The 26,302-nt window shown below is 47.8% G+C and overlaps 1 protein-coding gene across 2 annotated transcripts in view; it reads left to right on the top strand.

Annotated features, from left to right (window-relative positions):
- The window catches only part of Nrap (nebulin related anchoring protein), a 78,891-nt gene that overhangs the window by 33,185 nt on the left and 19,404 nt on the right, over window positions 1-26,302 (top strand). For both annotated transcript variants that reach the window (XM_031390779.1, XM_031390780.1), the window contains exons 19-31: window positions 1,760-1,957; window positions 2,410-2,514; window positions 5,755-5,853; window positions 7,535-7,639; window positions 9,080-9,187; window positions 11,882-12,193; window positions 14,007-14,111; window positions 17,113-17,211; window positions 18,783-18,887; window positions 19,659-19,766; window positions 20,300-20,413; window positions 22,122-22,319; window positions 23,817-23,921. In XM_031390779.1, the coding sequence (XP_031246639.1) occupies window positions 1,760-1,957; window positions 2,410-2,514; window positions 5,755-5,853; window positions 7,535-7,639; window positions 9,080-9,187; window positions 11,882-12,193; window positions 14,007-14,111; window positions 17,113-17,211; window positions 18,783-18,887; window positions 19,659-19,766; window positions 20,300-20,413; window positions 22,122-22,319; window positions 23,817-23,921 (1,761 nt within the window). The remainder of the gene's footprint in view (window positions 1-1,759; window positions 1,958-2,409; window positions 2,515-5,754; window positions 5,854-7,534; window positions 7,640-9,079; window positions 9,188-11,881; window positions 12,194-14,006; window positions 14,112-17,112; window positions 17,212-18,782; window positions 18,888-19,658; window positions 19,767-20,299; window positions 20,414-22,121; window positions 22,320-23,816; window positions 23,922-26,302) is intronic.

The following is a 26,302-nucleotide window of genomic DNA, read 5'->3' as shown; positions in this document are numbered from 1 at the left end:
CATGTGAGAGTGTCTTAGTCCATCTTCCTGCTGCTAAACCAGGACCCTAGAGATGGCACTTGAGGAAGGAAGAGCTCTGTCTTGTCATAGAATTGTGGAGGCTCCAGGGCCTGAGCATGTGCAACTGCATCTAGTAAGGCCCTGCGTTGCATGGGATGAAAAAAGATGTGAAGGGGAGCGAGTGTATGTAAATGAGAGAACGCAAGGCACCTTTGGTTTATATTAATAACAACACATTCTCATGATGATGAATCCAGCTCCAGGACAGGCAAGCAATGATGTGTTCATGAGAGCTCTACCCCTCAAAACAGTTTGACTTGGTACCACTACCACCACCACCACCACCACCATCACCACCACCTACTGTTGAGGAACTGAACCTCAACATAACTTTCAGTGGGCACAAATCACACCTAAATAGACAGGAGTTAAGCTTTAAGCTTGTAGTTTTTTCGTGATGATATTCTGGGTGGTCACAGCCTAGTGTTAAAACATTTGCCAGGCTAATGAGGCTTCAGCCAACTTGAATGTCGCTGGTTGTAAATAACTGGAGTATTTTGGGGATTAACGCTTGTCACCATGGTTGGCTGGTCTTAGAGCAACCGGGAGAGGAGGGTTCTACTGGAAGGGACACCTATGGTTTCCAGTCAAATCTCTCACCCAATGCCAAGCGTACAGGATGGACACATGAGCACTGAGTTTCTACTCTAGCCTTCCTGAGCCAAGTAGCCAGGCAGTTCCACTGAGCAGATTTACCTGGCAGGCCTTTCCAAGACCATGGCTTGAGTGGCGTGAGGGAGTTGGCACTGAAGTCATGCGTTTAGACACAGCATAGAAATGTCTTGGGGAATGCATGGTCATGAAGTATAAAGACATGGTAAGAACCAGAGTTGGGCTTTGATATGAATGAACAACAAATTGTTATGTTGAGTACCTGTGATCCAAAGCCATTTGGTAGTCAACAATAGTGGTAGGAGAGTAGAGTCAGAGCCCAGATCTCTCAATACCTGGCACCATGCCCCTCATACTGCTGGGCACTGTCTTTCCTCACCATATGCTGTTATAACTGGTGTCTCCACCACCACCACCACTGTAACTAATGTCATGACTGCCATCCTCACACCAATCAGTCATCATTGTTTCCATGGAAACCACTGCTGACATCCATTCTCCTCACCATCACCACCATCAGTCATCATCACTGTTCCCATGGAAACTGCCGTTGACATCCACCATCCTCACCACCATCACCATCATCCTTGTATTCTCATCTTTAGCGCATGCTATTTGCACACTGGGGCTCCCTATCCTAAGCACATTCCTGCTCCTATAGTAAGACTCACCGCAACCATTTCCTTAAGGAAAATGATCCCTAAGGGAGGCGAATGTAATTTTCCAGAGGCTGCCTGGCGAGCAGTGTGAGTTGCGTTTAAGGGACACTGGGATTCTTGGACTCTATAGCTCACACTTTGTTGCTTTGCTTTTGGAAAGCCTCTGCTGAAAGCATAGATGGCAGCCTCTCCATCAACAGCCACACACAGGGTGAAGTTGGGTAAGAGATGGCCTTAGATGACAAGACGGTAGGGAACAGGACCAGTATGGCTTTGGCAACACTGACTTGGGCCCACCTTTCCAGCAGACAGGTAGCTTCACCCAGAGTGCTTAAATCTTCTAAAAGCCCAGAGTCTCTCCCCCAACTCCCTCTTATTCCCTACAAGAACAGCCTTTAGACAGTGAGCCCTGTTTTGTTGCATTCAAGGTTGAATATAAGAAGGGGTTTGAGGAGAGTAAAACCCATTTCCACCTGCCCATGGACATGGTGAACCTCAGGCATGCTAAGAAGGCCCAAGCTCTCGCCAGTGACCTTGACTACAGAAAGAAACTGCATGACTATACGGTGCTGCCTGAAGACATGAAAACTCAGTGGGCCAAGAAAGCCTATGGGCTCCAGAGCGAGGTGAGTGGTCACCAGCTGCCGGATCAACCCAGCACCTTGTCATTAGATGAGCTCTCAGGGCAATCTGACCCTGTGTGTGAGTCCATTGTATAGCTCAAAGAAGAACTAGAGCTGTTCCAGATCCAGGAAAGACTGGTGTAGAGAAACAAAGAGCCAAGACAGTGGAGACTCAGGATGGGGCGGGGCTTGGAGCCAGTGTGAAAGTCAAGATGTGCCAAGGCGAAACATCTTGGAAATATTGGTCAATGGTATGAGACAAAGTGCTTCAACAGAAAGGTGGAACATGTTCATCTCCATTGCAGGGAGCACCCAGTGGCTTTCCCTCCCTAAGGAAGAGCCGCTGAGGATAAATGGGGAGTGACTTTCTGGGAGGGCATTTTGGATTTCCCCATGAACTTGGTTGTGTCTGTCTGTGTGTGCCGGATTAGAGCTTGGTGACATTTCTCCTGCAGTTGCAGTACAAAGCTGACCTGGCATGGATGAGGGGAGTTGGGTGGCTGACGGAGGGGAGTCTCAACCTGGAACAGGCGAAGAAGGCCGGACAGCTCGTCAGCGAGGTAACCTGAGCGTCTGTCCCTGGGCGCCAAGCGATTCTCAACCTCTGAGTCACAGAGCCCTGGTTCCCACCAGTGCCCTCCCCCACCTCCGGGACTTAATTCTGAATTCAAGTAAAATTCATTTCTGTATTTGTAAAGTCTCCAGAACCAACTCTGTCCCCTTAAACTTCCTGTAGGTTTGCTTTGGTTTGGTTTTCTTGACACAAGATCTGTCTTGTAGTCCAAGCAAGCCCTAGACTCCACGTCCTCCTATTACTCTTCCTGAGTGCTAGGATTTCAGGATTGTGTCACCGTGCCCAGTTCTGGGGATGTGTTTTTAAGAAAACTATCAATTTATTTTAAGAATTAGTCTTTTTTTTTTAAATTTACTTAATATATGAGTGTTCTGCTGCATATAAATCCGCAGAGCAGAAGAGGGCATCTGATCCTTTTATAGATAGTTGTGAGCCACCAAATGGTTGCTGGGAATTAAATTCAGGACCTCTGGAAGAACAGTCAGTGCTCTTAGCCACTGAGCCATCTCTTTAGCCCTAGAAGTAGTCTTTTTTTAAAGAATGTTTTTTAGAGACAGGTTTCTTTGTCTATCCTTGGATGTCCTGGAACTCTGTCTTTGGCCAGACTGGCCTCAAACTCAGAGATCCACCTGCTTCTGCCTCCCAAGTGCTGGGATTAAAGGCGTGCCCCATCAGCACCTGGAAAGAAGTAGTAGTCTAATCCAGAGAATCATTTAAGGTAGAAAGATGGTATAAATAGAGCAGTTGACAACTGAAAAAGCTCAAGATGCTTCAAAAATCTCCACTATTTTGAAAAGGACATCACAATTCACAGCGTGGCACTAAATTATTGAAAATATCACATAGAATAACCTTAAGGTTCTAGCTACCATAGGTATATATGAAACATAAATGACTTTAAATCAGGGTGTCATCCCCCAAAAAATGCCATTATGTACAAATACCCACCCCAAACCAACCAAAGGGAGAAAGATCCTCTGAAATCTGAAAGACTTCCCATGCCAAGCAATCAAACTGTGATGTCTTTCTTACGCAAAGAACATTTGTGGGCAGTCTAGCACTTGGAGTTAGCGTCGCCATAATCTGGAGACTTGGGCGGGGTCGCGTAATATTGTGGACCCTGTTCGCGTGGAAGGATGAGAGGGCTGAGTGAGCAGAGACACTTCTGGGCCCGTGGTCTAAACCTGTGCATCTGTTTATGTCTTGGGGAGCTGCTCTGGCAGCAAGCAGAGAGGGACTTTGGAAGGATGTGGAAGAGGGACTGTGTCAAGAACTTTGGGAACATCAAGGGGATTCTTGCCTCTGGGCCAGGGAGGCTGAGTCTGCCCATTGCAAAGAGATAAAAGAGCCACTGTTTACAGACAGCATAATTCAGTCACTGGTGTAGTTGACGGATCCCTCTGCGTGCACTGATTCATGGCGCAGGGTATTGGTCACTGCGGTCCTATGCACAGATCCTGAGGCTATCCTGCTGTGCTCTGCCTTATCCACGGGAAAAGCAGACCTAAGTCGTGGTTCCACTCAAGAGCAGAGCTACTCAGCACCCAGTGCTCAGTACATGCAGCACTTGGCACAAGACTCAGTGACTCCTCGGCAGTATACATGCCCAAACACATACTTTATAATTTATTCTCCTTTTTCTACCTTACTTTCTCTCAAAAATACATTTGGTTTTAAACGGTGTCAGTAATGGAAGCAGTAGAGACAGAGTATCACCCCAGGGTCTCATCCCTCCCTTCTGTGAGATCTACTGAGATCCAGGTAGATCTTGGATCAGGGTGCAGTGGGGGAAGGGTCCAGGAAGTTGTCCTTACAGCATCAGACATGTGGGGGTCTGCCTCACTTCCTTTGTTGACCACCACTTTTTAAGCTCTTTGAGAGGTTTCTCTCCTAGTGATTTTTGGTGTGCTAGCATATGGTAGAATGAACTGTTAGCTTCAAAGTAAGGACTCAGGATTTGGCCAGTACCTACGCTGTGGCGACTGGGAATTGCCAGCCCCAGGAGGGTCATGTGACTTCCCTCAGTTACGTGGACTCTGAATTGGAGTCTGCTTGTAGTGAGCTTTCTCTTTGGTTTGTGTTTTCCATTTGGAAGAAGAACACTTGAGGTGTCCAATATTCCAGTCATTGTCACCCTCAGTGGTAAGATACTGCTTCTGCAGAGGAGTAGAGGCTCGGTGGCACCAGCTTGTGAGCTCCCTACACTATTGCTCCAGCAAACCATCCTCAGGGGCAACTTTCCCATCCATCTTGGCAACTCCAATGGAAAAGCCAGAGGAAGTAACCTTCAAGAAAGACGAGATGTCCCCAAGGGGAGACAGAATTAGCACACTTGAAATTTTTCCAGTTAGTTAGTGGCTGTGGGATGAGGACACAATGAAAGCAGACCGCAGAGAAACAGCGTAATCTACGACCTCCCACCTTCTGTCTGTGGCTTTGTGTTCTCTTCCTTAGCTCCTTGGATAGTCTCGGGGACTCCATGGGCAGTGGTGATGGCCCATATGCAGCATGTGCCGAATGTGCTATTGCGTGGAAACACATGAGTCACACGGAAAGAATGATGTTGAAGCATCCGCTGCACCTTGGGGTGACAAAGCTTCCTTCATCACTGTTAGCCTTGTGCAACTGAAGGAAGAGGGTCTTGGGTCTGTTTAGTGACAAGCCCAGTCGGGGGACTGGGAAAAGGTGGTGGTGACATTTGAAAGAGTCCTGAGTTCGAGTTCCTTCCACTTCATCTCTAATGTAAGACCTCGGGTCTGTAGGGTGGAAAGAGCCCAGTGTGCACAGTGTGGCACAGGGTTTGCTGAGAAGCACTGAAGTTCCCATGCCACCATCGAAACAGGCTCATGGGAAAGCAGAGGCAGGAAGAGGCTTAAGGAGTGTAGCCGAGACAAGCCCCAGGTTCAGGGAGATAACTTGTCTCACAAAGCCAGGTGGAGAGTGACCAGGGAAGACACCCAAGACTGACCTCTGGCCTCTTCATAAACATGTGCTCATTCATATATGTACATGGAGAGAGAGAGAAAGAGAGAGAGAGAGAGAAAGAGAGAGAGAGAGAGAGAGAGAGAGAGAGAGAGAGAGAGAGAGAGAGAGATTAGGACCTGCAAAATACCCCTTCCACATAGAGATGCTTGAGATGTGTGTGTGTATGTGTGTGTGTGTGTGTGTGTGGTGGAAGGAGGCAATTCCATCCTAACACTATGCCGTACCTTTTCTTTGGAAACAGAAAAACTACCGGCAGAGGGTGGATGAGTTAAAGTTCACCAGCGTGGCTGACAGCTCCCAGATGGAGCATGCCAAGAAGAGCCAGGAGCTGCAGAATGGGGTGAGTCCTGGGCTGCCCTCCAGCCAGCAGGTTGCTGTGTCATGGGCCCAGGATCCTCCTCTAGAGAGAGCAGCAGGTGCTGCTCACAGAAATAGCTCAGGAGTCCTTAAGGAGGCTGGACCTGGAATGGCCCAGGCATCCCGGAAGTGTGCAGATCAGACACACCCTGCTTCTCCCCCAGTCACGGGGACAGACCAATCTGATTACTCCTTTGCTGTCGGTATTTCTTAATTGCCCTTTTTTCTGTCTCTTTATCCAAGACTATACTTCTGGATTGACAGAGAATTATGTTGAAGGAGGATTTGCTTTTCACCGGGTGCCAGTGGAGTTTTAATAAGTGGAGTCAGAACAGGGTTCCATTTGTATGATGTTCAGGCTGGTCCTCAACCAGAGCCCTCCACTAATTGCCGCAGTTTGTTCTTCCTATCTTTTTCCCATTGGTTCAGCAGAGGCTGCACCTCCCCCCCCCCCCCCCCCCCCCCCCCCCCCCCCCCCCGACCCCTTCCAGAAAGCTGTCAGAGGTGGCAGAAAGCTGCTGCTTGCAAACATGACTCAGGGAGGAGAGAAAGGGAGAGAGAAAGCAGAGATCTATTTTTGGGTCAGGTCACTGCCCACTTCCTGGTGGCAGCCCTTCCCACTGTATGAATGGATCACGAATGCAGGAGGGAGGGAGGGAATGTGCTTCCTCCCCAGCCTACTTTGGCGCCCTCTGGGGGTTGGGAGATTTTTGATGTTCAGGGGAATGTAGATGACAATAGATTTGGGAGGCAGACGGCAATTCTAAGGAAAGAAACCAGGAGGATAGTTGTGTTGGTCTCTGTCCCTAAACATGTGTTTTTCCTGTGTTTTCTCTTAATGTCTGGCCTGGTGTTACACACACACACACACACACACACACACACACACACACACACACACGTGTATGTCTTCCTTCCTTCCTTCCTTCCTTCCTTCCTTCCTTTCTTTCTTTCTTTCTTTTTTTCTTTCTTCCTTTCTTTCTTTCCTTCCTTCCTTAAGATGGGGATCTTACTCTATGACCCAGGCTGGCCTTGAACCTTTAGCAATCCCTCTCCTTCAGCCTTCCCAGTTCTGGGGTTACAGGCATAAGCCTGTTATTTGCTTTCATTGATTTACAATGTTTACACTTATGAGGTACAGTATTGCAATCAGATACATGAATACAGTGCACAATGATCAAACCAGGGTAATTAGCATTTCTAGTTTTCAGTGTGATTTCTATGTGTCAGGAAACTTCATGTTCTTGGCATTTCTCTTAAAGATATAAAATTATTTGCTGGAGTCCATAGCTAGCCTACACATACATATGTGTGTCGACATATGCATATATACAATATATGTATGTGTGTGCATATACTTATATATGTAGTATGTACATACATGTATATGTGCTATATAACAGAGGTACCTCTGAGCAGCTGTACTTTTGTACCCGTTATGCACCCCTTCTCTGGTCTCTCTGACTCCTGCCCACATTCTCACCTTTGTTTCTTAGTTCTATGAGGTCAGCTCTTTCAGTTTCCACAGATGGGTAGCATCTTGTGGCCTTTGTGCCTGGCATGTTGCATTGATTTCAATGTTCCTGACTCCATCTATGTTGTCCCAGTAGGGATGGTCAGTCCACCCTGTTCCTTTCTCACCCCCTGACCATATTCTCTATCAGGTGGCCTACAAGGCAGGAAATGAGCAGTCCATCCATCAGTACACCATCAGCAAAGATGAGCCTTTCTTCTTACGAGCTCGGGTCAATGCTGCTCAACTCAGCGAGGTAACACAAGGGGTGGGCACTGTGGGCTCGGCTCCCCCATGTCACTGTTGTCACCTGGTCCACAAAGCTTCCCGCTTCTATGCAGTGTGTGGTTCAACTGTAGAGTATGTGGTGTGGTTCCTGACCAGTGCTTTGCGGAAGAGGAAGACAAACTTCCTAGCAATGGCTGGCAGTCTTCAGTTACTGACTAGACCTTAGTGGGTGGGAGGGGGCTTATTCCAAGATGCATCCCTGAGGGGTAGAGGGAGGGGAACGCAGTTGTCAACTCCAAACCTTGCTCCTCAGTTTGACCACTTGCCAGGGGTGCAACCGTAGACCAGGTCTTTACTCTTGGCTGTTCATCAGTGAAATGGGGCTAATACCAGCTCTTCCTCCCTGCAAGTGTTCATTACATGCCTGATGCTCTTCAGGAGCATGCACTAAGGAAGCTCCCTGATATGCCAGTGTCCGTGGCTGATATCCTGTCCCAGTATGCCTGCTCTTGTCTCTCTATACACAAGTTTCTCAAGTCTCTGTCATCCTGACCTGGGAATAGGCAGGAAGGAGAAACAGGAGATGGGCAGAGGCCGAACTGATTTCCACTCTGAAAGGAAGGGAGGTCTTCCAGAAAAAAGGCCTTAAAGCTTGGAGGTTAGGGATGGAAGGGACAAAGAGTGGCCCTAGGACTGGAGGCTGGAGGAGGGGTGGCTCAGGAGAGAAACCTCTGAGCCCTGTGACTGTTGCTGAGCCCTGTGGCTGAGCCCTGTGGCTGAGTCCTGTGGCTGAGCCCTGTGACTGAGCCCTGTGGCTGAGTCCTGTGGCTGAGCCCTGTGGCTGAGCCCTGTGGCTGAGCCCTGTGACTGAGCCCTGTGACTGAGCCCTGTTTTGAGTCCTGTGGCTAAGCCCTGTGGCTGAGCCCTGTGGCTGAGTCCTGTGGCTGAGCCCTGTGGCTGAGCCCTGTGGCTGAGTCTTGTGCTGACCCAAGGGATATTGTAGCATCTGTCATGTTTGTGAGAGTTCTATGATGTTCTTGGGGTATGTCTTTAAAGCAATGTGAGGTTTAATCCTTGCTTCTTGTAATGGAAGTCAGATATGCCCGGTGACCCTCAGGAAGGGCGAAGAGGCCTTGTTCTTGGGCTAGGGAAAGAAGCCATTGCTGCTGCTCTTTAGAAAGGTTTTCACAAGTCTAGAGCAGTGGTTCTCAACCTGTAGGTCAGGACCCATGGGGGGGGGTTCACAGGGGTAGTATATTAGATGTCCCGCATATCAGATATTTACATTACAATTCACAACAGTAGCAAAATTACAGTTATGAAGTAGCAATGAAAATGATTTTATGGTTGGGGTCACCACAGCATGAGGAACTGTATTAAAGGGACACAGCGCTGGGAAGGTTGAGAACCACTTGTTCTAGAGGAACCCTCACTTAAAGATAACCACTGCTCCCCTAAATCTCCCCAGACCCTGTACAAGAGCAGCTGGGAAAAGCAGAAGGCGAAAGGCTTTGAGCTGAGGCTTGACTCCTTACCATTCCTGACAGCCAAAGCCAAGAGAGACCTGGCTAGTGAGGTGAGTCTCCTGGGCACTAGAGCCGGATGCACGCACTCTGCTGCTGCCTGGCTGGGCAGCATCTTCGTCTCCCCAAATCTTGGGGTTCATCTGGTGAATTGGGATCATGACAAGTCTTTCACAGTGAGGTCACCACTCCCGTGGTCAGGGCCGTTGCCACACACCAACTTTTCAGCAAGCCAAAACTACAGTGACAAGAGTCTTGGAATACCCTCTCCTTCTTGGGTGACTGAGACAGCCTGTTCGTGGTTCAGAGCCTATGCTCTTCGGTTAGATGGACTTTGGATGAAAGTCCTTTCTGTCATGCATTGGTGCTGCGAATTAAGCAGATGGTTAAACCTTTCCACATTCCAGTTACTGGCAAACTGGTAACTGCAAGATTACGAGGACCCAAGACAGAGCAATGTGCATGCTCTTCTGTCCCATGCAATTTGTTATGGATTACATGGGTGGTAAGTGGGCCAGAGTGTAGAAAAGATCTGTGCTTCCTTCCTTGAGATAGTCATGTCTGAAAGACATAAATAGACAGAATTGAAGGGAGGGACGGGGAGAGAGCAGAGGGGAGAAGGAGGAGGGGGACGAACTATGGCAGCCCATTTCTGTAATTTCAGCATTCTAGAGGCAGAGACAAGAGGATAAAAGTTTAAGACCTGCTTCACTATGGGGATCTGGCACCTGCCTCCAAAGACATGGCCAGCCAAAGCAAGCTAAACAACGACAAGCATAAAACCAAACAAGAGCACAAAACATAAACCAAAATTAAAAGAAAACATACATACAGGAAGGAGGAAGGAGGGAAGAGGGAGGAGGGAAGAGGGAGGGAGGGGGATGGAGGGAGAGAGAGAGAGAGAGAGAGACAGAGAGACAGAGACAGAGACAGAGACAGAGAGGAGAGAAAATAGCAGCTTATCTAGTGGTTTGGTGATGGAGTTGATTTAAAGTCTACCATATAACATACCATTTAAAGTCTGCCATTTTAACACACTCGGTGGGTGTGTGAGTGCCCTTGGTTTATCCCATGTCTGGCCCACAGTAAACAGAGATGGCGTCAATGCTGTTGTTGGAAGCATAGAATCTCCTCACAGCACAAGAATGCCAGCATTGAACACAGTGCCGCCTGGCTGGATCCGTGGTCTTTACGCTGTCCCCACAGCTCTTGCCACCTGGCTGGATCCGTGGTCTTTATGCGGCTGGATCCGTGGTCTTTACGCTGTCCCCACAGCTCTTTCTTTTGGTTCTTGCTGAACTCTGTCACACATCTTTTGTCTTCAGACAGCACACCCTCCCCTGCTCCCTCTCAGAACTCTGGAACTCTCTCAACCGAAGCCCTGCTAGGGATGCTCTGTGCTGTTTTAGTTTTGTGACTGCATTTTAGTTATAATGGTCTATTATCTTTAAAGATTGCAAGTCAGCTTATTGGATGGCAACAGGTTGTTTAAAAAGAAATCAAAAGTGGGGCTAGGAGATGACTGGGAGCTGACAAGTGTTTGCTGCTTTTCCAGAGGACTGGAGTTGGGTCCAGCACCCATATCAGGTGGCTCACAACTGCCTGTAAGTCTAGATCCAGGACCTCTGAAATCTTCATCTGCTCTCCCTTGGCACCTTTATACATGTGTGCATATGTATACACACACACACACAGACACACAGACACACACACCCCGACAGACACACACGCACAGACACACACACACATACACCGACAGACACACACAGACACACATATATACACAGACACATACACACACACTCTGACAGACACACATACACACGCACAGACACACACACACACACACACCAACAGACACACACAGACACACATATACAACCAGACACACATATACAACCAGACACACATACACACAGACAGACATACACACACACAGACACACAACAGACACACACAGACACACATAAAGACAGACACACATACAGACATACATACAGACACACACACACAGACACATAGACACAGATGCAGACACACATACGCATACACACATAGACACACATGGACACACACACAGAAATATAGACGCAAATGCAGGCACACATACAGACACACACAGACACATACACACACACACACACACACACACACACACACACACGATCTTAAAGCACTAGAGACATGGACATGACTATAGTCAAAAGCACTGGCAGTTTTCAATTTCTAGCACCCACGTGGCTGCTCACAAGCTCTGTAACTCCAGTTGCTGGGGACCTGATGCCCTCTGCTGGTCTCCTAAAGCACTGCATGCATATGACACAAATGCCCATGCGGGCAGAACAGCCATAAACATAAGCTAAGAATAAACAAGTCTTTAAAAGCACAAAAGATTAAAGAGAAATCAAGTGAAGGACACCTGGAGTTGAGAGGGCGGAGATGACGCCTCACAGAGGGTGGTGTAGGTCTGGAATGACATGCAGCATCCCGTGGTGATATTCCCTTTGTCAGTTTGATGAGAAGCCCTTCGCCTACTGGTTGCATTATAACATGTTTTATGGCATAATTATGGTTGACTTGGGATCTTTATGGATAATGGAATATTATAACTAAAAAAGGCATCAGTTGCCCACAATAGGATTCCGCCAGGTAGATAGATGGCTGTTGTTAACCTCGTGTCCATGATTTGAAGCCTCCCCGTTCCTTGGGGAGACTGACCTGTGTCCCGCTCCATGCTTTACATTCAGGTGAAGTACAAAGAGAACTATGAAAGGTCCAGAGGCAAACTCATTGGGGCAAAGAGCGCACAGGGGGACTCGCAGATGAGCCACTCACTGCAGATGTCGAAGCTACAGAGTGAACTGGAGTACAAGAAGGGCTTTGAAGATACCAGATCTCAGTACCACGTCTCCCTCGACATGATCCACCTTGCCCATGCTCGCCAGGCACAGCACCTAGCCACAGATGTAGGCTACAGGACGGCGTCTCACTGCTTCACGGCTCTGCCCACAGACATGAAGGTGGAGTGGGCCAAGAAGGCTTATGGCCTGCAGAGTGATGTAAGCTCAGAGCCTGTGCATACAGAGACCTGTGTGTGTGTGTGTGTGTGTGTGAGAGAGAGAGAGAGAGAGAGAGAGAGAGAGAGAGAGAGAGAGAGAGAGAGTATATGTGTGAGAGAATGTGTGTGTGAGTGTGTCTAAGAGAGTGTGAGTATGTGTGTGAGTGTATGTGAGTATGTGTGTAAGAGTGTATGTGAGAGTGTTTGAGTGTGTGAGAGTGTGAGTGTGAGTGTGTGTGAGAGAGTATGAGTATGTGTGTGAGTATGAGCATGTATGTGAAAGCGTGTTTGAGAGAGTGTGAGTGTGTGTGTGTGGGAGAGTGTGTGTATATGTGTGAGAGAATGTGAGTATGTGTGTGAATGTGTAAGTATGTGTGTGTAAGAGTGTGTGTGAGAGTGTTTGAGTGTGTGAGAGTGTGAGTGTGTTTGAGTGTATGTGAAAGTGTGTTTGAGAGAGTGTGAGTGTGTGTGTGAGAGAGTGTGTATATGTGTGAGAGAATGTGTGTGTGTCTAAGAGAGTGTGAGTATGTGTATGAGTGTATGTGTGTAAGAGTGTGTGTGAGAGTGTTTGAGTGTGTGTGAGAGTGTGAGTGTGTTTGAGTGTATGTGAAAGTGTGTTTGAGAGAGTGTGAGTGTGTGTGTGTGTGCACGCACGTGTGCACCTTTGCTGGTTTTGTTTTTTCGTCTGCTTTTTGGTGTTGTTGTTGTTCGTCTGTTTTTAAATCTTGGTTTTATCAGATTCTTCAGGGCAACAATTCATGCTTCTGGGGTGCGCATTCCTGAGTCCCTCAGTGGAAACTCTTTTACCTCCTCCTGATGAACTCTGTTCATCCTATGCTGGTTTGCAGTCGTGCCAACAGCCAGCTAGAGAGAGCTTATGTGGGAGGTTTCTTTCTGTTGCTGGAGTCGAATGTGTTGGCATCACCCCCAGCTTTGGTCAACTGTGAGAGTGTCACTGACAGCTTGTTCCAGCTCTGCTGGTTCTGTTCTGTGACCTTCAACGGCTTGTTGACCTTCAACGGCTCCCTCTGCTTCCGCCTTGCACCCTTTGCTTGGTTCTGCTTTCTCTCTGTGTCTGAGTCACATGTGTGTGTGTGTGTGTGTGTGTGTGTGAGAGAGAGAGAGAGAGAGAGAGAGAGAGAGAGAGAGAGAGAGAGAGAGAGGAAGGAGAAGGCAGGGAGGGGAGAATATCCCTGTATTCCTTATTCCTCCCTGGAATGTCTGTTTCAGGATGCATAGATGATAGACTACCTTTCAAGAAAAGTGCTCATTTAAAGAATTTTCATTAAAACTATTCAATAGTTACTGAAGAGGTGAGACCTGTTCTCCCATTCCCTACAGTACTGGGAGGGCAGAGATGATGCCATGGCAGTCCATCCAGTGGCTCCTACTTAGTTCTGTTCTGAGCCATCACAGTCTTCTTCCCCACATGTCACTTTAAACAATGCTGGCACAGCCAACAGTGAGGATGCTGTAGTCCAGGGGGAAGATGGGAGTCCCTAATGAGGACCCAGGCTGACTCAGCATACCAAGTGTGATGTTGGGTAGGGCCCAAAGCCACCGTCTACAGGTAAACCTCTGATTAAAGGGGGGGTTGGTTGTATATTTGGGGGCCTTACTCACAACTCATCAGAAACAGGTAAGACAATGGCATTTGATTTGGCTCAGCTGGCACCAAGGGTGCATCAGGAACACTATCAGCCCTTTAAATGGCTTCATGGTGATAGTGGAGCACATCAGGAACACTATCAGCCCTTTAAATGGCTTCACAGTGACACTGGCCTGCCTCTCCCCCTTCCTTTGTCTTTTGTCAGAACCAATACAGGGCAGACCTGAAGTGGATGAAAGGCACAGGCTGGGTGGCCACCGGGTCATTAAATGTGGAGCAGGCGAAGAAGGCAGGAGAACTCATTAGTGAGGTGAGATTCCCTGACAGCTTGTGACGGGCTTGGTTGCATTCTGCGTGCGGCATTTCTGTATGAAATTAAAATCATTTCCACTCAAAAGGCAAAGCCACATGAAAGGCATCCAGACCCGGACTAGGGCTGGTAATTAGTGAGAACCCACACACCAAACACACACCAGTAGGGGCCTAGAGAGCCCTGGCAAAACCAAAGTGGGTGACAAGGGATATTATGTATAATAATGACAACCAAACGGGGCTCAATTGCTCCCCACCCCTTACCATTTTAATGAAGCAGCCCAGGAACAATGGTGAAAGATAGGTCTGTGGTGCCCAGGAAGCTTTTCTATAGCCCTATGTGCATTTCTCCTCTGTTGCCCCTGTATAAACAGTTTGTGACTATTCACAATGCTGTCCAGCACAGGCACCTACTTGTCTCTTTCTTGTGGGAGGGACACGTCCCTTCTACTGTCTCATCTTGTCAGGGGGCAGCCACCCTAGGGGACCGGAAGGCAGTTTTGCCCATGAGAACAGCCATTCTCCTGCTCTTGGCCAGTTTTCCTGAGGGTCAGGCTCCGCCTCTGCTGTTGACACATTGTTCTGGGGAATGGTCAGCAGCACCTCCGGCCTCTAGGTGTCAGAAGCACTCTCTGTCAAGCAGTGGCAACCTGAAAGAAAGCTTGCAGATGTCGCAGATGTCGGCAGGCAGCACATGCCCTCTAGGGGGCAGAATGGCAGCCACACAGAGCGCCGCTGCCAACTGTGGTGTGAAGCTCATGCTCATTAGAGGCTTGGCACCACCAGACTCCCAAATTCTCCCCCTTCGTGCCTATTGGGAAGGCCTGTGTCCAGAAGGCAAGTGAGCATTCCATTGACTTGAGAGTAGACTGGTCTTTCTGGACAGGGAGGAGCCCTAAGCTTGCATAGCCCTTGAAGACTTTAGTTTTGACAGTGCAGAATGGCAACCATGTTGGTTTTGTAGTGCCCTTGCCCAGTGTTGCAAGGATCCGCTGTCTAGTCTCCTCACACGTTAGACAAAACTGCTAACCTTGCCTTGGACACACTGACCTACTTTTCAGAGACCTTCTTCGTCACTTAAGACTCAGAGAGCCCTGGGACCTAAGTGGGGTTAATGCTGGTCTGTGTGTTTTTTTGTTTAATTAGAGAAAGTGCCTCTCAGCCGCATAAACATTTAAAGCGATGGGAACAAGCCTCTACATTGAAGGATTAACCTCCCCAGCCTTAGCATTGGGCTTCTCATAAAGGAGCAGCTTCACTCCCTACCTGCTCATTTTCAGTTTAGACTTCGGTGATTTCCTTATATGTGTAAGTCTGGCACCAAGGATTTCCGGGCAATCACTTGCTCCGTGTGTCATAGTACAATCCTCATTTTGCTTTCTCTAGAAGTTTGCTTATGTTCTTAACAGCCTTGCTTCAGACCAGTTACCAAACTTTATATTACACAAGACGTATTGTAACAATTTTCCCCTAGCTATCTGGTGTTTCTAGGTCCCTGTCAAATTGTGCTGATTAACTTTCAGAGAGAATACTAGACACTGTGGAAAGAGCCACAGATGAATATGGACACACTCACACTCATATTTACGCAAATACACATGGATATATGAATTCAGAAACACACACATGCACACATATACATGCATTTCTATATACATGTACACTTGTATACATGATTCACACATATGTATACAAACATGTATACATTCATTTACATACATATACATACATTTATACACATGAATACATACATTCACACATAGGCACATATACATTCATTCACACTTGTATACATTCATCCACATACATGTACACATGCATTCACACGCATATGCACAGATACATGTACACATTCATTCACACACATGTAATTGAATTCACACATGTATACACATGTATTCATGTGTTCATCCACATGTACATAAATACATGTATACATGCATTCACATATAAACACAGAAACAGACACACACATACACATGCATCTGAGGTATGACACAGAAGTCATTACAACTACTCTGCTTAGCCCCAAGTTGTAAATATTTTTCGCTTTGCTAATTGCATAATCCCCATCACAGCTCACTGAAAATGTTTATGGAGAATATATCAGTGAATGAGTGTGGCTATGTTATAGTAAAGCTTCATTTGCAAAACACTGGTGGCTGGCTGGGCTTAACTGCACCTAAGACAGCCTGGTAGAGTATACACCAGCTCAAGCAGGCAAATGAGCAGGTGTTTAGAAAAAATATGATTTCGGAGAAAATAAACCACTGTACCATTAAGACTATATTTTGGGCTCTGAAAACGGGCTTTGATTAAAAGATCGAGGCATGAACTTGACCATTCTATCCAGAGTTCTTCAAACAGAGTCACCTAGACCTTTGTCGGCATTTAAGTATTCTGTTGCTTTTTATTTTGTTTAGTGCACACATTCTATGTCTCTCAAATGTTATGAGCAATCCTTTCAATGGTAATGGGATCCTTCTCCCTACCGTAATTTCTTTGAGAATTAGCACATATGCTAAATAAAGCATAGTCTACAATGAACACGCCCTGTGTATTAAATGCAGGGTTTTGATTGTGATAATGTCTACTGGGTCCTTTAGGGGAAGGAAAACAGAAAGCTTCAGTCGATAAATGTAACCAGGAGTGCACTTTCTTGCCAAACTAAGACATAAACACCTGCGACACAGTATTTGAAGGCTCTCGAAAGGACACTTTGGAAGTGTATACCCTACAGTATTTCACTGGTGTAATGTAATTTTGAGATGTTGTCTTTGCACCGGGTAGCAATACTTTAATGTTAATTGACACAAGGTTATTCTTAAATGGAAACAAATATTAACCTGAAGGTACCTAAGAAATAAAGATGGAGGAAGCCGAATAATAATTATGTTCACAAATTCACTCTAATCTCAAGCAACCTGTGATTTCTCCCTTTCAAATGGCATGAAAGAGCGGCACAAAATTCACAGCTTTGATCTTTCCCTGCTCAACAGAAGAAGTACCGTCAGCAGCCTGATGCTTTGAAGTTTACCAGTATTAAAGACACTCCGGAGATGGTCCAGGCCAGGATTAGTTATACCCAAGCAGTGGATGTAAGTGATAATGTACATTATGACTCCGAGAGTGTGCGCTCTTTCAGCGGTGTGATTGAAGCCGAGGGGATCTCGGGTCTGCTCCTTCTGTAGTCCCGAGGATGAAGGGACCCTTGTCTTTCATGATGCTCCCCTTAGTGGGGTTCCTTCCTCATTAGGATGCAAACGGGGCGTTCCTCTACTCATGTGCCAAGTGGGGCTCTGCATCCCACTGCTGCCTTGGATGCTGTTCCTCCTTGCCTCTGCATAGCTTGCAGATTTGTGGCGGAGAGGCCCCTTTCCCCCCTCCTCCTTTTGTTCAAATATGTTGTTTTCAGAGCTAGAACTCGGAGTAAGATTCTGGCTAATTGGGATGAGGCTCGGGGCTCTTTGGGATCCGAGGGCAGATATTGACACTGAGTTCTCATTTCCCCACGCTTTCAAAAATGATTTGAGGCTGATTTGTGGATATGAGCCTGGCTTTTAAGCCACTTACCATATTCTGTATATTACTGGAAACCAAGATTTGACCCCATGCTCAGTTCACTAGAGATTAAATAGAATATTGAGGTCTTATAAAAACTCCCTTAGGCACAGGAATTAACGGGCTGCTACTACTGAGCGAAGTACACAGATCTGTGTGTAAGGCATGCTTGGCTTTGAAATATCTTAAAATATTCAACATCTGACACACAAAAATATTGACAAACCCTGGGATCCAGCTTTCAAAATTCTCTGTGTGGCTTTATAAGAAATTCCGGTTGTATCTTTGTCTACAGGTACCCCAAAAGGGCTGGGGTACTCTTCAGGCTGCGAGACAGCATGCTTCCCAGAATTTTGGACTTAGGAACTGATTTCTTGTTTATCTGCTCATCAGAACCAAACTGAATTCTGAGCAACATAGTTGGACAAGAAATTCTTGAGGAGGAAAAACACTTGCTGTGTCCTTATCCTAAGCAACTCTAGGGGGCGCTGCTGTGATATGTAGAACCCTGGACATGCCCCAAAGGCACTGGGATGGGAACACATAATTCTGAAAGTTTCTCAGGAGGCTGTGCTAACTCTGTATGCCATCAAGAAACCTGTGAGCTGCCTGAAGCTCCCTGTGAGTTCTGGGTAAAGAAAACCCGAACTTGCGAGGAGAATATTTTTTAGGTCAGGAATCCTAAAGGTGGAGACTGAAGGAAGGTATTGGCGGGCTTGTGACACCCCCTGCAGAATGCCATCACCTGTGTGCCTTCTGGGTCCCCAGTCCCTATTACATAGCTTGAGGTGATTAGCCAGATGAGTCAAGGGGTGGCCAGACCTCATTTTCTCCAGTTGACACTTGTCTCAGCAGAGCGTGAGTGTAGCCTTGGTGGTGGGGAAGGCTTCCACCTGTCATGCTCTGAGTTGGAATGTAGAGCTGACGAGAGAGTGATGCGAGTTTCATTGTGCTAGCTGTGAGAGATCTGGGTGGAGGCAGGGGGCCTTGATCAGCTCTCTGTGATGACACAGCAGCTGCAGGCCCTCTGACTCTTGGAGTCCTATGTGGCTGCTGGCTTCAGGGGGATGGCTCTGGGTGTAACGCAAAGTCCTCTCTGCTCCCACAGAGACTGTACAGGGAGCGAGGAGAGAGCATAAAGCACCATTACACGCAGACTGTAGACCTGCCTGAGGTCCTGCTGGCCAAGCTGAACGCCATGAACATCAGCGAGGTGAACCTGCCGAAGGGGATGCTGGGTTAGAGGCGTGAGGCCGGGGAGTCTTCATGGGCATCATGGCGCCCTGTGCTAGCACTATACTATGGTGGGATACTGGGCTCCGAGACAGGAGGGGATGGAGTGCCTTCATGGGCTTCATGCTATTGGGGTTTATGATTGCTGGAAACAAGGGGATGCACACTGGTGTTTGCACTGGGTTCTATGAATGATTTAGTGTCCTGTGCAAGATGTGAGCTCACTAGGCAGAATGAGTGAGGAAAAGTATCCCCTTTATACCAACACCTCCACACGAAGGAGCTGAAATACGGACGACACATCTCAATAACGCTAGAGGTAGCTGGTGGTTGTGCCGAAGACACATTTGGGGATCTCAACTCCTCCCTCTGTAGTTTCTCCAGAGCCCCTTCACAGCCATTCCTGGTCATTGGTAGTGCCGTTTGGCTATTCTCCATCTTCTATCATGAACTATACAAGCAACAGCCTTATGCCTTATGCCTCTTTACTGAGCTTGCTGCTTAGCAAGCTCTAGCTAGGCCTGTCAGATCTAAGCCCTTGTTCTGAGCCCATCCCTTCTATGGCTTCGCGAGCCAAGGGTGGATGAGAGGCAGGAGCTCATGATAGGATATAATCCATTCTAAGCCACAGTGACTTCTAACCCCAGGTGGGGCTGTGGGTGAGAGAGGGAGACCCAGTGAACCATGTCCCTGGGGCGTGGGGGAGGGGAGAATGTAGAGCCTGTCACACCCGTGCCATTCTCCCCGCCAGACTCGATATAAGGAATCTTGGAGCCGGCTTCGAGATGGAGGATATAAGCTGAGGCTGGATGCCCTTCCGTTCCAGGCTGCAAAGGCGTCCAGTGAAGTTATAAGTGACGTGAGCGTCCAGTTCTGTGGCAACGTTTCATCCAAACCTGTTTCAGTTCTTTTGCCTCTAACTCTTGCCTTCTTTTGCCTGTGGATTTCATATCCTCTCCCATCCAAACCGACTGTGTTAGGGCAATCAGATAACGATCAGTGAGAAAGAGTGCATCTCACACAAAAAATTCCCTAGTCTGGGGCACAAAGGCAAATGCCAGACTGTAAACATGGAACCCGCGCAGATGAAATACATGCTCCACCAAGAGATTTCATAAAGCTGGCCTGTGAGGAGCCCTCTAACGATGCCCATACCGTCTCCCAGCCTGGGCTGCCCGAGCACTAAGGCTTCCGCCATTTCAAATTGGAGCCCTTTAGTCATTGGGAGTCTTGCATATGAAAGAATAGACTTTTCCATGACTCCTGCGCACTCCCTTTTAACTCACCCAGTTACTGTCAAAAGAACAAAACATTTTCGCCCAATACCCACCTCTTCCATTCTGTGTCCCTTGTCCCTGAGCTGTTACTCTCTCCCGCTCTCTCTCCCTTTAGTACAAATACAAAGAAGCATTTGAGAGAATGAAAGGCCAGATGCTCGGCTCCCGGAGCTTGGAAGGTGACCTCAGCCTTGTACATTCAGTACATGCGACCTCGCTGCAGAGTGATGTAAGTGGGAGGGGAGGCAGGAGCTGAGGAGGGCCCACCTGACGCTGCTCCTGAACAACCAGCCCAGGTCGCCCAGCCTCTGGGAAGTGGGTGACACTGCTGCTCCTGACTTGAGTGATGGAATCTCTTTCAGGGTTTAGCTTCTTCCTCTGAAATGTGCTTGGATTTGTGTACCTCCTAGTTCCGTTCTCTGGGCGTTCTCTGATTTGGATCTAGGTGGTCTAGGAGATGTGTTTGTTTGGTCTGCAGAGATACTTTATTTTTGTAGGTCACAGAGAGAATTACCACAAGTGTTCAGAAATGGGAAAAGATTTTTATGAAAGTTCTAGAATGCTTGTTAGATGCTAGACTGGATTCCTGGAGGCTATAGCCAATTGAAGTTGCTTGCTAACAGTTCAGTGTAGATGGGGTGTACACACACACACACACACACACACACACACACACACACACCCTCACACACCACTTTATTCTTATTTGTGTACCTGATTTGCTGTCACCCTTTGACAATTAATATGATCTTGTGGACTCTGGTCCACAGGTGTATATGCAACCTCCTTGCACATGTGTGAGGGGCAAATGTCAGGGGTAAAAGCTGTGCCCAACATGTTACAGGGGTCTAGCTTATATATTATCTTATTTACTGGTCAAGCTGTCTCTCTAGGCTCTCCACTGGCTTATTGAGGTCGAGTGAATGACTCAGTCACTTGCCCAGTGCAGTTAGAAAGAGGAAGTACATGCTCTCTCCCTCTCCCTCTCCTTTCCTCTCTCCCCCTCTCTCTCCCCTTCCCCTCTCCCTCTCTCCCTCTCCCTCTCCTTTTCTGTCTCCCTCTCCCTCTCCCCTTCCTCTCTCCCTCTCTCCCTCTCTTCCCCCTCCCTCCTGCCCCACAGCTTTGTCTGTTCTCTGCCATTTTTCTCTGCCTCGGTCTTCCTGTTTCCACTCTTGCTTTCTGTCTTGGGTTGCTGACCTCTGAGTATGGGATTAGATGGGAGCTGGCCTTGTTCTGAGGATGAGGGTGTGATTTATGAATGGGAGGGTTGGGCCACATGCTTGGCTTGAGTGTCAGAGGGCAGTTGGTAAAAGGAAGGGGTTGGTGAGTCTGCATCCTACTTCTGAGGAGGCCCAGGTAAGAACCGCCTACCAGCCTTCACAGAGCCCTACTGGGACTGATGAGCATGAAATGGGTGTCTCCCTCTATTTTCAAGATATATGTTGGGCTTTAGGAATGAGTATCTATTCTCAGGACTTACTCTCAGACAACCCTCTCTTCCTGCTGGCTCTCAGATTGACTAGGAATCCATCTAGTATTTGACAAAGTTCTTTGCCAAGTGCCATGACCTGAGAACCCCTGAACTTGAGCATATATTAGGGGAGTATATTGGATGTATCTCATGAGCCTTTTTGACAATGTAAAATGGGGTGAACTAGGAAATTGATTATGGGGCTACCTGGTGTTGGATATGTCTCCTGTCTATATTTTCCCCTAGTCAGGGAGCCATGACCCCTGTACCCAGGTCAGTGACTTCCAGGGCCAAGAGCTGCAAAATCATGAGCCAGACTTAAGCATGCTTATCAGGTGTGCATCTGTAAGGGGGCAACATGTGTCTCCGGTTGATGGGATAGTTGTGTTGTATAGTTGCTCTCCCTGATGATCCTGTGCAAATAGTAGCTTTGAAATGATGGCTGCTGATCTGCCTGCCCCTCTAGGTGAATTATAAGAAAGGCTTTGAACACTCAAAGGCTCACTTCCATCTGCCGCTGGATATGGTAACCTTGGTGCATGCCAAAAAGGCTCAAACCCTGGCCAGCAACCAGGACTACAGACACCCGCTCCCCCAACACACATCCCTGGCAGAAGACCTGAGGCTGAGCTGTGCCAAGAAAGCTCACAAGTTACAGAGTGAGGTAAAGTGCCCGGGCCTCTCCTTCAGGACCCTTCTCCTGGCAGCTCAGACCGCAAGGCAGTAACCCTCCAGTTCCTCGTGGCTCTTTGTAGCTTCTTTAGGTCAGGCATCCTAAACTTCTTTATCTAGCCCAAGAGCTCCCACACCATCCTAAGGCACAATTACGTCACCCCAGTGAGAACAGCCACGTGCTTGCGAGTCCCTGTTGAATTCAAAGCATTGTATTTAGAAATTACCTCATTCAACCCCCAAGATATCCCTTTGGTAATGCTCAGAGAAGTTGTACAAGACGCATGGAAGAAAATGCAGTAGTCTAAATAGGGTCAACTGTACGTGAGGGACGGGATGAGATGCCATATGGGTTGGTGGGGTTTTCAGGATTTGTCCCTGGCCTCAAGTTGGGTGGAAAACCTTCTTGCTATTCTAAGGGGAGGGGGAGCACAGATCGAGGCTAGGCAGTCAGGCCCTGGAGATGCCTCCCAGGGTCCTCTTGGCCCTTGAGAGGTATCTTCACTCCTCTGGTGGCATGCCCAACTCCTGATGCCTGTTCTGCAAAGCAAGTAAGGTAGTCTTATGTTCCTGAGGAAGCGAGGTGTGATTTCCTCAAAGATGGCGGCATCCCTGGTACCCACCTTTTTCCCCAGCCTGCTAGGTTTGCCTGTTCTAGGAACGTGCAGGCAACTAGAGCCGCTGAGGACAATGAGACCTGTGGTTTCACAGTGTGGGCAAGTGAAGCGGTTGGTGCTCAGATCTGGGATCTCTCACCCTCCGAACACTGTGCTTACACACAGCATTTACTGAGTGGCGGCACTAACTACCAGGAACCTGAGCACAGCTGTAGGGATGACGGAGCTGCCGTGCTCATTGTAGGCCGTTTGCCACTTGTGCAGAGCCCTGGAGCCTGTCTGGTGCTGTGGTACCAGTCGGAGGGCAGCACACCCGGTGCTTTGCTGGCTGAGGGGAGTATACATGGGGGATCTTTAACTGTCATTACAAATCACTCAGGGTTAGTGTTAAAAATACACTTACCCACAGAGGTGCAGACCCGAACGAGTCTTTGCCAACTTATTTTGGATTCATTCATTAGTTCTTCCTTTACCCATGATTAATTGATACCACCCACTGCTGCTGGCTTTTGTTTGAAAGCCTGGTTAAACCATTTGTACCTTTGCCCCGAGACACCTGACTTTCTAGCCATAATCCTCTCCAGCATTTAGGTTTTGATAGCTCACATTAAAACAAAACTCCATCCAGCATCCCTGTCACAGCTGCTCACAGCGAAGTGACAGCTGAGTGACTTCCTTCTGACCCACGTTTTCCCCTGGTAAGGCTTTGCAGAGAAGCACGAGCAGCATTGTTGAGTGGTGCCCCATCTGGACAGACAGACCCAGGCTGCCTAGAGTCCTGGCTCTGCTCTTCCAGATGGTGTCCGCAGACCCTGGCTTCTCTTGCTTCTCTGTAGAGTTTGGCTCTTCTGACGTTTATATATTCCTTGTAGAATCTGTACCGCTCGGACTTGAACTTCATGCGTGGGATTCCCTGTGTCATTCCTGGAGCGCTGGAGATAGAAGGAAGAAAGAAAGCCTCAGAGCTCATCAGCGAGGTACCATGGGACTCCAGAGGGTGAACGTGCTACGGAATGTTCACTGTAGATGCCACAGTGCATGTGTGTCCCTCCGCTCAGGCGGCTGGATGTTCAGCTGTCACCTCTTGTCCTCAGTATTTGTTCTTACTGAGGTTTTCATTCAGACTGACTTCACCAAAGAAAGCTTGGTGGGAACTGGGGAGATGGCTCAGGAGATAAGTTAAATGAGTGAGTGTGAGGACCGAGGTTGAGATCCCCAGCACCCACTTACATAGCCAGGCACCACGATGTACATTTGTAATGCCAGTTCTGGGCAAGTGGAAGCAGGAGGATTCCTGCAGCTTACTGGCCAATGAGTCTAGCTGAAGGAGTGAGGCCCAGATTCAGTGAGAGACCCTCTCTAGAATAAAGTGAGTGGTGATAGAGAAAGATACCCAACATTGACCTCTGGCATTCATACACACATATACATATACATACTACACACGCGTATGCATGTGTACACACACACTGTACATATATATGCATGTACATGCATATACACAGTATATACATACAGACATATACATACTACACACATTGTATATATACATACATGTACGTGCATACATATACACTGTATACACACATGCATGCACATGCACATGCACACACATTGTATACACAGCACACAAACATACATGTGGATACACATACTGTACACACATGCATGCACATGCATACATATATGGTATACACACAGACACACATACTACATACTATACACACATGTATGCACATGCATACACACATTGTATACACTGTACACAAACATGCATGCATGTGTGTACACATACATGCATGCACATGCATACATACAGTATATGCACAAAGACACATACTGTATACACACATGCCTGCACATGCATTCATACATACTGCACACACATGGGTGTCATGCACACACATTATATATGCTGTACACAAATATGCATGTGCATATTTGTGCACAAACATGAAGGCACATGCATATATACACTGTATACACACAGACACACTTACTACACACACTGTACATATACATGTATGTACATGCACACATGCATACTTATAGACACATGCATATACACACAAACACACATACAAGAATATCAAGTCGCTGACTCATAAGCCCATAAGATGCACTTTCCCTAGGTCCTTTAAAGGGCAGCCCTGTGGTACAGTGTAAAGCAGGAAGGCTTTGAAAACCACGAATAAAGCATTGAAATTCTCGGTCAGCTCTCATCTGCTTTGTGACCTCAGCCTAGTTACCCGTCCTTTCTGATCCCCAGCTTCTAAATTAGTCACATGGGGTTCTACAGAGCACCTCTGTCAGGCTTTTGTAAGGATTGACCCTGACTTAAGCCTGGTGTCTCTCTGACAGCTGTGTTTGAGATGGCTGCTGTGTACTTGCTGATTAGTTGGTAAAAAAGTAAATAGACTCAGAATGCTAAGCTCTCTGAATGCATGGGGAGCCTTGCTCACCTCACGATGCCTATGGTGGACCCAAGGACCAGGATGGTGGTGGGGACAGAGGAATAGATGTTTAGCGCCAGCCTGCAAGCTAATGCGGGTGGACAGTGCCCTGTGGGAGCTCAGGGGCCTGGGCTCCGCATTCCAAGAACAGTCTCTGCCTCAAAGCTCTCCATGGCCCATGTCCTTCAGAGCCCAAGTGCAGGCAGATGGGGCATATGTGTTTGTGTGGGTGTGTACATGGGGCCTAGACTTTGTTCCTTAGGAACTATCCTTCTTGCTTTGTGAGACAGGGTCTTTCCATGACCAGAAACTCGATAAGTAGTCCACTGTGCCCCAGGGACCTGCCTGTCTCCCTCTCCAGTACCAGGATTACAAATGTGTCACTGCACATCAGTGCGGTTTTGAAGGTATAAGTGTTTCATGTGTCCTCGATGCCCAGGACGTCCAGTTTCCTCAAGTGCAGACTGCAAGTGTAGCCGATCCAGTTCACCTGCAGAGGAGGATGGCCTGCTGGATTCTAGAGGGATGGGCCGGCAGCCTGCGCAGAAGGAGGCTTAAGTGGGCATGGTGGCATACACTTCCAAATCCAATGTGGGGAAATGCAGAGGCAGGAGGATCCTGGGGGGTCTCTGGCCACCAGGCTGTCTAGTCAACAAGTTCCAGGTCCTGTGAGGGATCTATCTCAAAAAGAAGACACAACACCCCAAATTATCCTCTGGCATCTACATGCATGTACACATAGGGACACATCCATGTGCATGCACGCATGTTTGTGAGTACGTGCATGTATGTGTGCATGCATGTGCACACACACACACACACACACACACACACACACACACACACACTCTAATTAGGACTTACAGCAGTGTTTGCTCTCTTACCAAGCTATCTCTTTCCTTTCT

Source organism: Mastomys coucha, unplaced genomic scaffold (assembly GCF_008632895.1).
Source record: "Mastomys coucha isolate ucsf_1 unplaced genomic scaffold, UCSF_Mcou_1 pScaffold21, whole genome shotgun sequence".
Classification (NCBI taxonomy): Eukaryota; Metazoa; Chordata; class Mammalia; order Rodentia; family Muridae; genus Mastomys; species Mastomys coucha.
The sequence above is the reverse complement of the archived record's forward strand: the minus strand, read 5'-3'. Positions and strand labels throughout refer to the sequence as shown.